The 10,919-nt window shown below is 39.2% G+C and overlaps 1 protein-coding gene across 1 annotated transcript in view; it reads right to left on the bottom strand.

Annotated features, from left to right (window-relative positions):
- CTSO (cathepsin O) overlaps positions 1-7,856 on the bottom strand; it is a 37,929-nt gene extending 30,073 nt beyond the window's left edge. The window contains exons 1-4 of the mRNA XM_006884490.1: positions 7,719-7,856; positions 6,212-6,320; positions 4,609-4,748; positions 146-317 (exon numbers count right to left, since the gene is read on the bottom strand). Coding sequence (XP_006884552.1) covers positions 146-317; positions 4,609-4,748; positions 6,212-6,320; positions 7,719-7,856 — 559 coding nt within the window. The remainder of the gene's footprint in view (positions 1-145; positions 318-4,608; positions 4,749-6,211; positions 6,321-7,718) is intronic.
- Between the last annotated feature and the right edge of the window lie 3,063 nt (positions 7,857-10,919).

The following is a 10,919-nucleotide window of genomic DNA, read 5'->3' as shown; positions in this document are numbered from 1 at the left end:
ACAGTATTTCATTTGCCTAGAAAAAAAAATTCTGATTAATGAGTTTAAATTTTCTTATTAAAACTTCTGAACCAGACAACATTAATACATAAGAATAAATTATTTAAATTCTGACCATATAAAAAAAAAGTAAAATGGATTTTACTAACCTTATTTAGCCAGTGCAGAGCACTGAGTGTAGACCCCCCATTGCAGCCATAGTTGGTGTATGAACAATCGATGACTTCTTGCACACTGAGGTCTTCCAAAGGCTTGCCTTTGATTGCATTTGCGGATTCCACTGCACCTACCACACTGAATGCCCAGCATCCTCCACACTGTTTAAAAATACAAGAGCAGAGGGAAACTTACTACCAAACAGTGTTTAAATCAAAAGAAACAGAGGTATTTTATAGTGTTGGAAAAGAGTAGTGAATATACCATGGACTTTCAAAAGAAGAAAAAAATCTGTTTTGGAGGAAGTGCTTGTTGGAGGCAAGATTGGAGAAGTTTCATTTTGGGGCATGTTAGCAGGAGTGGCCAGGACTTCCCCAGTATCATTCTGTGGAAGGAAGAGGATTAGCAAAAGAAAGGATGATCTTCAAAGAGATGGACTGACACAGAGTCTGCATCCATGGGCTTGTGCATGTGGGAGTTAGTGAGAATGGTGCAGGAAAGGACAAGGTTAAGGTCTCTTGAGCAAAGAGTCACCATGAGTCATAGTTGACTCGACAGCACCTAATAACAACAAAACTATCACAACCTCTAAATAGAAGGTGCAACAAATCAAGTAAAGTTCACAAAGCATATACATCCATTTTCTTGAAATAAGAAAACCAAATGCTTCCTTTGAATATCAATTTGTACCCAATTCTTCAGTCTGAAATTGATGGCAAATGCAACCACTACACAGAGATGATTACTAGTGATTGGAATATCAATTCTGGAAACAAAGAACAGGAATCAGTGGTTTAAAATACGCCTTGTGACAGACACTGCACCAGAGATTATATGACAGAATTTTGTATGATACATCACTTATTCATTGCAAGTAACGTTTTTCAATAACAAAAATGAAGATTATATACATAGACAGAGTATATGGGAATCAAATCAACCACATCTACGGACAACATACAGGAATAAATATTTCTTAAGTTCAGAGTTTCTTAAGCTGAAATAACGAAAGAAAATATTCAAGCTTTATATTGGAGTAGTGAAATATTTTACAGACAAATAGTTGAATGACATCAGAAGCATCAAAAGTTGATGGAAGGATACAAAGATACAGAGAGTCACTGTACCAAACAGAAAGTCTTGCTGTTGAACCAGTGCTCATTGGAAGAAATCCAAGCTAGAGAGAAGACATTGGCAAAAATTGAGACATTAAAAATTCATGAAATACTAACGGAAACATTTCAAGAAATAAATGAAGATGCTCAATTATTAATTTTAAAAATCTGGAAGACAGTTATATGGCTAATCACATGGAAAACTCAAACTCACTGTCATCAGTTCAGAACCAAGCCATAGTTGACTTTTCAGGGGAGGAGACTATTCACCTATTAATCTTTCTCCACTAAATTGAGATTCAGCAAGAGATTTTGAGACTCTTACTACCACCAGCAAAGAAGCAGCAAGAGAAGACCGCACTTCCTTTGAGGCTAGATATTCTTGCACCAACCAGACAAGAATTTGTGAGAGCAACAGCCAAAGCAGCTGCAGATACCTGACAGAAGATAGAGAGGACCTGACATGGTACTGCGTGGTCTGTGAGCTATCACAATAGATTTTTGACCCAGTAAAGCAGTAAGATTGGCATTGGGAGGGGTTGAAAGAGGTGCAGAAGCATGGTAACATGTCTGACCTCATGAGAATTGGTTTTGAGTTGTTGATGTTGTTGACAGGGACATTTTCCTTTGTGGAGCTGGTAAAGAATAGATATGGCCATCCCTATAACACCCTTGCTCTTTTTACATCCACGAACTGCTAAAACAACAGTATGTCTTACAGAAAATGAAGCCAGAATAGTTCCTGGAGGCAAAGAAGACAAAGCTTCATCTCACAAACTCTGGGCATGTTGGTAAGACAGAGTATTCCCTGGAAATGGACATCATACTTGAAAAGATGGAAGGTCAGTGAAAGAGAAGACTCTCAACCAGATAGATTGAAACAATGACTGCATCAATGAATGGGCTCAGATGTCTCAGAAATGATGAGGCTAGTATAGGCAAGGCAGGGTTCAGGTCTGTTGTTCACAACATCAGTGAGTCATACTTGACTTGATGGTACCTAACAACAGCAGAAAACTAGTAATATTAAGCCAAAGACAGAATTTATGAAATATGCAGAGCTAGAGTCAGAATATCAAAAGGGTGGAACTCGCTCGGCATTTCTTTTTTTTTTTAAATTTTTTAATTTTTTTTGGCATGTCTTTTTTTTAATTTTTTTATTTGATTTTATTATTTTTGTGTGCGTGTACCGTCAAATCAGATCTGACTGGTACAGGAGAAGATTGCCCCTCCTTCCCCGACAGAGCATCTGGTGGATTCGAACCGTGCACCTCTGGGATTGTAGTTGCAGTTTCTTGCCACTAGGCCACCAGAGCTCCCCTTATTTTTTTTGGCATTTCTTAAACTGAAGGAACTGAAGGACAAATTCAAGCCTCGAGTTGCAATACTTAAGGATGCTTTGGGCAGACTATTAAAAGATCCAGGAAGCATTAAAAGAAAATGGAAGGAATATACAGAGTCACTGTACCAAAAGGAATTGGCTGACACAGACGAATTTCATAAAACAATACAGAAGCAAGAGCTTGTGGTGATGAAGAAAGAAGTTCAAGCTGTTCTGAAAGAATTGGCAAAAAACAACGCCCCAGGAATTGATAGCATACCAACTGACATATTTTAATAAGCAGACGCTGCCCTAGATGCGCTCACCACATTGTGTCAAGAAATCTAGAGGATAACCACCTTGCCAACTTACTGGAATAGATCCATATTTGTTCCCATTGCAAAGAAAGATGACCCAACAAAATGCAAAAATATGGGAAAATATTATTAATACCATATGCAAGCAAGATTCTGCTGAAAATGATCCAAAAATTAATGTAACAGCACATCAACAGAGAACTAAAAGATGTGTAGACTGGGTTTAGAAGAGGCGTGGTACCAGGGATATTATAGCTAATGTTAGATGGATCCTGGCTGTCAGCAGAGAGTATCGGGGGATATTTATCTATGTTTCAATGACTTCGCAAAGGCATTTGACTGTTTGGATCACAACAAACTGTGGCTAACTCTTAAGAATGGGAATTCCAGAACATTTGATTGTGCTTATGCGAAACCTATACCAGGAGACAGTCATCAGAACTGAGCAAGGAAACATGGCATGGTTCAAAATTGGGAAGGGTGTACACCAGGGATATACACTTCCTCCATACTTTTTCAATGTATATGCAGAACAGATTATCTGGGAGGCTGGGCTCTATGAGAAGGAATGTACTATCAGGATTGGAGGAAGACTCATCAACAACCTGTGTTATGCAGATGACAAAACCCTGTTTGCTGAAACTGAGGGGGACCTGAAGTGCTTGCTGCATAAGGTCAAGGACTATAGCAGTCAATGTGGATTCAAAGGAACATCAAGAAAACAAAGATTCTCACCACTGGGATGACTGACATTATGATAGATGGTGAAGAGATTGAGATTTTTAACAGCTTTGGTCAGTTTGGTTCCACAATCCACTCTCTGGGTACCTGCCACCAGGAAATCAAAGGATGAATTGAATTGGGAAAGTTTACTGTCAGAGACCTCTCCAGAGTACTCAAGAGCAACGATGTCAGTGTGGAGACTAAGGTGCGCCTGATCCAGGCCATAGTCTTCACAATTATTTGCTATACGTCAGAAAGCTGGACAATAACTAGGCATGACAGAAAGAGAATTGATGCTTTAATACCATGGACTTTCAGGACAACAAAGTTGTTTGTCTTGGAGAGGGTGAAACCAGGCTGCTCCTTGGCGGCAAGAATTCTGAGGCTTCGTCTGACATTCTTTGGGCATGCTGCAAGAAGGGACCAGTCCTTGGAGAGGGACATCATGCTTGGAATGATGGAAGGACAGTGCAAGAAAGGAAGACCCTCAATGAGATGGATAGATTCAGTGACTGGGGTAAAGAGGGTAGGTGTGTCAGAGACAATAATGTTGGCTCAGTATAAAGCGGTTTTCAGGGCTATTGTACATAGGGTTCCTGTGAGTCACTAGCGACTTGATGACACATAACAACATTATCCATATTTAAGTTCTCCAGCCTTCTATCTACTGCTGTATGTTTTGCATATATGCCTTTTATGACATGGCCACAGAAAAGGATTCTTGAGTACGTGTGTGCATGGTAATGGTTATTAATATGAGAATGTACAAACACTCATCAGACAAGAAATTCAAGCTTTCATGTCTGCCTTATCTGACCAGAGATTCTCCTCTCATTGCCATTTCTGGATGAATGATGTTTCAGTCTCTCTACAGACACAGACAGATGGGTCCAATTACAAGTTAAACTAAATGTGATCTCAACTATGCTTTCCAATGATAAAATGGCTAAAAAAAATAAAAGAATCTGAAACTTACCATCTGCTGGTTTCTCACTTGTGTTACAACGTGTTTGTCTCTCCAGTCAAATCTTATTGGCAAGGATATGTTGAAAACTGAAGTGTGTAAGTCTCCTGAGTATTTGGGATATATGGAAGATTTGCTCCTCAAGTAAACTGCTGAAAAGAAACAGGAAATGAAAAGAAAACTGACATTATATTATGGGGACAAGTTCTTAGGATATAATTTTTCAAAATTCTTCAGGAATAAACATTTTATAGAAACTTTTCAAGAAGAGACATGCCACTTTAGAATTTTCTTTGTATTATCCCATTTCAGGAAATATATATAGCAGAAAAAGAAAAGACAAGAATTCTGAGGATAGGGCTGGAGGTAATACAGAATGACTTAGCTGGTAACATCAGGCAAATAATAAAAATGAATATAACTGACTTCATACATTTCTCCATTAACCTACAGAACAATGGGTGTCTTGAACAGAACTTGTGTTGTTGCTGTTTGCCATGGAGTTGGAACCAATTCATAGCTGACCATCTGACAGGGTTTCAGAGATTGCAAATTTTATGGCAAAAGACTGCTTATCTTTGTCACAGAGCAGATAATGGAAGAGGACAAACACTGGAAAACCACAGGAGTAAAAAGACATACCACTTAAAGTCACATTACCCCTTACAGTCACATGGAAATGTGTATAATTAAATTGTTTTGCAATGGAATGAATAGCTGAGCACTTATTCCTTGGAAAGGGACATCATGTTGGAAAACATGAAGAAGAGGAGTGACAGAAAGCTTGGAAAGCAGTGAAGAAGAGGAAGACCCCTAATGAGATGTACTGGCAATGTAACTTCAGCAGTGGGCTCTAGTGTCTCAGAGACGATTAGGAGGGCACAGGATAGTGTGAGTTTCAGGTTGCCTGTTCACAGGCTCATCATGAGTCGTACTTGACTTGACAGCACCTAACAACAAAAAGAAGCAGAAAAAAAGCCTGCAAATCTGCTTCTGAATGATCAAAACCGCTGCCTTCCATGTAATGCTGTTCTATCCTGAAACCCATGGAATTGGGTTGCTATGAGTCAGAATCAACATGACAGCAATTATATTGTTTGAGGGTTACCCTTGAGTTTATTTTTTTAATTCTCAGCACCTGGTACTTACTTTGTACTTAGTTCACTAATATTTAATAAAAGTTAACTCTTTCTCAAGCTACTACAATAATGATTTAACAATCCTTTAGAGTTGTGGTGTTGGAGAAGAGTACTGAATATCCCATGGACTGCTAAGACAACAAATAGATCTGTACTGGAGTAAATGCAACCTGAGTGCTACTTAGAGGCAAAGGTAGTGAGGCTTTGTTACATTGGGCATGGAAAAGGGCATTATGCTGTGAAGGGGGCGTGGGCAGAGAAGGAGAGGAAGGCTCCCAAGATTGAAACAGTGGCTGTAACAGTGGGCATGTCAGAGATGGTGAGAATGGCACAGGATAGGGTAAAGTTTTGATCTGTTGTTCATAGGGTCACTATGAGTAATAATTGACTCAATGGCATCTAATAACAACAACTAGAAAGTTACATGCTATTTAAAATCAGGTAATGAATAAATTAATCAAATAAGTTTACCATACCTTTAAATTCTTCAGGAAACAAATAAGAAAATTTATTTATCCCATAAAAGGCAGTTGAGTTTTCATTAGAAAATACTGAATTCAGATACTGGTGTCGATTAAGACTTTCCTGAAAACAAACAAAAAACCAAAACACAAATAAAGCTCATTCACACCCACTAAGTATACTAACTTTCCAAAGTTCTTAGTCTATTAACTAATCAGAATATTTTTTCTAGTTGTGAAAGTCAGTGGGTTACTTCCTACAGATGATAAAGAAATATTTTGTAAGATCTGATTCATGAACTTGCTATATTAGTACTACTCTGATTTCAGAGCATAGGAAATGAAGTCTTATCCATCTCTGAATCTTCTCTATCAAGCGTATTTTTCCTAGGTGCTTTAGAGTCAAGTACAATTCATTGTGACCCTATGAACAACAGACCTGAAGCATTAAATATATTTCTGTTGAAATACTGCATTGGGGGGCAGATAGCAAAGAAGCACTAGAAGCTAGCTACAAATGATCATTTAAAGATATTTATGCAAAAACCCCCAAATATGAACATTGAAAGTATGTCCTTTTCATCTTTGTTTCTCAGTTAGGTAACAATGCGTAGAAAAACAATGAGCAAACAAATAAATAAATATAGCTGTAAAACTTAAATAGATAATTATAAACCTGTGCAACTTCATAGGTACATAATTAGAAGAGATTTCCTTTTATAATTAAACCATAATAATGATATCTTTTGTTATAAAAATGCTATATAGTATGTAGAACACAATGGTGTAAATTCTTAATTCTTCCCTGTCGCAGCTTCTTGGATTTCAGAGAAGACCAAAAAAAAAAAAAGAAATATTTACACTCAGCTATCTAGATCTTTTTAGAGTTATAATGCTGGAGTAAAATCGACGGGTTATCATGGATCTTTCTCCAAATAATTTGAAGAGGAGTCTCCATTTCCCTCTAAATCAGTCTCCACAAATCAGGAGAGATTTTTAAAGTGGTGAACTAGTTTAAGGAGATCTAGTTCAGGGGGGGGGGGAAAATAAAATTCTCAGAAGTTGCCAATTGGGTATCTTTGTTTTAGATATCTGATCACAGAAGTAGATTAACAGCGCCTCTCTGTGGAAGACAAACCACAGGCTTCTGAAGCCAAGAGCTCCAGGCTTCTGGTTCTTAGGAAGGGGTGAGTACAACCAGTGGGCTACTTTCAAGAAAGAATTCTTCAGATCCTGAATAGTCTACACACATACCCAGGCTGTTTTGTATACATAGTCGATAGTGACAACCCGTTCCTAGGGAAATCAAATGTTTCGGCCGCGAAAGGCATGTAGGAAGGTACACCCTAGCACATGAGACTCTCATGTCCAAGCCCAGGTTAGACACACAGCTGACACATTGCAGAACCATGACTAGGTGTACCACTAGGCGCGCCAGTGTTCACTGTCCCTCTACCCCATACCCAGTCCTGGGACAGGAAGAGGCGAGAAGGAAACAGAAAAGGAGGTGTGTGCTCGGTACCCGGAAGGCCATTGCCTCTCTCTCGCTGCTCGGTGACCTGGTCCAGGTGAAGGTGGCTCCAGGGCCCGCGCTGCGACCGCCACTATTGCAGCAGCCGCAGCAGAGAACCCAGAGCCACGGCAGGGCCCGCAGCTCCATGTGCGCGGGAGGCCCTCCGCCTGCAGCACCGCCCCAAAGCCTCTTTCGATTCCCTGGCTCCTCCTCCACTCAGCTCATGGCCGGGAGGGTGGAGTCGGGGTGCAAACTCTGGGGATATGCCGGTTCCTTTAGGTCTTCTTTACTTTGTGCTTGAGAATCCATTTTGCTTTTAGAAGGTCTATGGAACCCATAGACTGTTTTTCCTCAAAGCATCATCGGATCTTGGGCTTTTGGCTTTCATGTCTTATCCGTTAGAGAAAAGACTTTACACAGAAAAACAACAAAAATTAAACTCTTTATCGAGGAATGTAGAATATGAACTATGGTTTGATTGCTGCTATCTCTAGTCGAGAATCAAGACATCACTTAGATAATCAAGACACCATTACGGCTTTTGCAGTTTTTTTAAGAGATGTATTTCCAGAACTTTTATTTTAGCTCAAATTGGAAGAAGTAGACTACAATTGAATTTAATTTGACCTTAATCCCTTTGTTTTTCAGAGATGCTTCCTAATCTTCTGGAACACGTCCTAGAAATAATGCTTCCAAATTTGCATAGGGAGGTTGGTTTAACAGAGATGTTTAAGCACGTAATAATAATTGTGAAAACAGCATCATTTGTTAATGTTCAAATCCTCCCTATACCTTCATCTCTATTTATAAGGGAGAATGGATGAGACATTGACTTCTCAAGTCTGTGGTGAAATTGAAATAAAGTTATTCATATTCTTTTTAGCAAGTCTAGCACATTCAGTGTTAGTTATACATTTGTTTTTAAGATAGCTTTTTTCTTTTTATCTATTATTGCTTTTATTTCTTTTCTTTCTGCCTTTGGAGACCAGAGGCACATGCTAGCATCCCATTCTTCACACTTCCTTTTCTTTGCTTGTATTTTCAAATGTTTTCACTTTTGACTAACCTAGTACTGGAAGAGAGATCATAGGAACAAAAGTAAAATATTGCAGTCAGTTACCATCCCAACCCCTAACTGCAGACTTTCCCAGCACAAGATGTCTCCTAATCTCTTGTGCGCTTGTACTACTGACATTGATTATGGATTCAATAAGATGAAATCTTTGACAATTTCAAACTTTTTGATGTTGCCTTGAAGTCCACTGGTAAGAAATTTTCCCCCCTTGATTTTGAGACGCAATCTTCTGCAGAAAGTATTTCAAGTCCTTTCAGCACGCAAGATTGTCCTCTGCACACAAGCCATTGATGAGTTTTCTGTTCCTCTGATTCTGATACCGCATTCTTTTTCATAAAATCCAGCATCATAAATGAATTGCTTAGTTAAAGAAGCAATAGATATGGAGAAAGTATAAAACTGAATCCATATTGTTTTTGATGTTATGTATCATGGAGTTGCCTGTGACCCATATTGAGAGAATTGATGCCTTTGAGCTGTGGTGCTGGAGAAGAGTATTGAGAATACCATGGACTGCCTAGGAAAACAAACAGATTTGTCCTGGAAAGGGTTGAACCGGGTGGCTCCTTGGAGGCAAAAATTCTGAGGCTCCATCTAACATACTTTGGACATGTTGTGAGGAGAGACTGGTCCCTGGAGAGGAATATCATGCTTGGGAGGGTGGAGGGACAGCGCAGGAGAGGAAGGCCCTCTATGAGGTGGATTGATTCAGTGACTGGGATAATTGGAATGGGTGTGTTGGAGGCAATGAGATTGGCACAGGACAGAGCGGAGTTTAGGGCTGTTGTACATAGGGTCGCTATGAGTCGCAAGCGACTCGACGGCACATAACAACAAGAACAAACATAGTAGCTCTGAACCATGCCCTGTCATGAGCCAGTCCGTCTAATTCTCACTGCCCATTGCCCCAGTTACTGTATCAATTCATCTCATCCAGGGTTTTCCTCTCCTGCACTGTCCCTCCACCCTTCCTATCATGATGTCCTTCTCCAAGGGCTAGTCTCTCCTGGCCACATGCCCAAAGTATGTGAGACAGAGCTTCAAAATGCTAGCCTCTAAGAACAAACTTGGTTTCACCCTCTCCAAGACAGATCTGTTTGTTTTCTTGACAGTCCATGGTATGTGCAAGGCTCTTCTCCAGAACCACAACTCAAAGGCATCTATTCTTTTTCTCTCATCCCTAGTCACTGTCCAGCTCTCTGATGCATTGTAAGTAAGTGTGAAGACCATGACCTGGATTAGGTGCACCTTAGTCTCTAGACTAACATTATTGCTCTTCAATACACTGGAAAGGTCCCTGACAGTAGATTTTCCCAGTGCAGTTTGCCTTTTGATTTCCTGAATGTTGGTGTTAAGGCTTTTGATCGTAGAGCATACCTTTCTTAATTTTAAACTATGTAGTGTTTATTTACTCTTCAGACAATAGCTTCCTGTTTTTGCATGAGTATAATTAAATGTCGGAATGTGATTGTTATAATTCACACAGTCAAATGCTTTTGCATAGTCAATAAAACATAAATAGACTTTCTTCTAGTATTCTCTGCTTTTAGCCAGTAACCATCTGACATCACTAATGATATCCCTTGTGGTTTGCCTTTTCTAAACACAGCTTGAACTTCTGGAAGTTCTCTATGTGCTATTGTAGTCATTTTTGTATGATCTTCAGCCATATTTTACTTGCGTGCAATATTAATGATATCGTTTGATAATTTCCATATTCTGTTGGATTATTTTTCTAGGTAATGGGAGCAACTCTAGTCAGTCAGCCAGTCAGCTGTCTAAATTTTCTGGCATAGACTGGTGACCATGTCCAGGGATGCATCTATTAGTTGAAACATATCATTTCCGATCACATAGATTACTGGGACTTTAATTTTTACAAAAGCCTTCAGTACATGCTGTACTTTTTCCTTCATTACTATTGGCTCTTGATCATATGGTACTTCCTGAAATATTTCAGTGTTGTATGAGAATTATTCAGTTCTTATGGGATATTTAGCACTTTCCCCCCATGTCACAGTTCAAAGGCATCACTTCTTCTATCATCCTTATTCAAAGTTCAACTTTCAGATGCATAGCAAGTCATTTAAAAGACCATGACCTGAATTTTATATTTGTTGCAAGGAGGGATTTTT

This window comes from Elephantulus edwardii, unplaced genomic scaffold, assembly GCF_000299155.1.
Source record: "Elephantulus edwardii isolate Elephantulus edwardi_28Jun2011 unplaced genomic scaffold, EleEdw1.0 scaffold00034, whole genome shotgun sequence".
Taxonomy (NCBI): Eukaryota; Metazoa; Chordata; class Mammalia; order Macroscelidea; family Macroscelididae; genus Elephantulus; species Elephantulus edwardii.
Note: the sequence above shows the minus strand (reverse complement) of the source record. Positions and strands in the feature narration are given on the sequence as shown.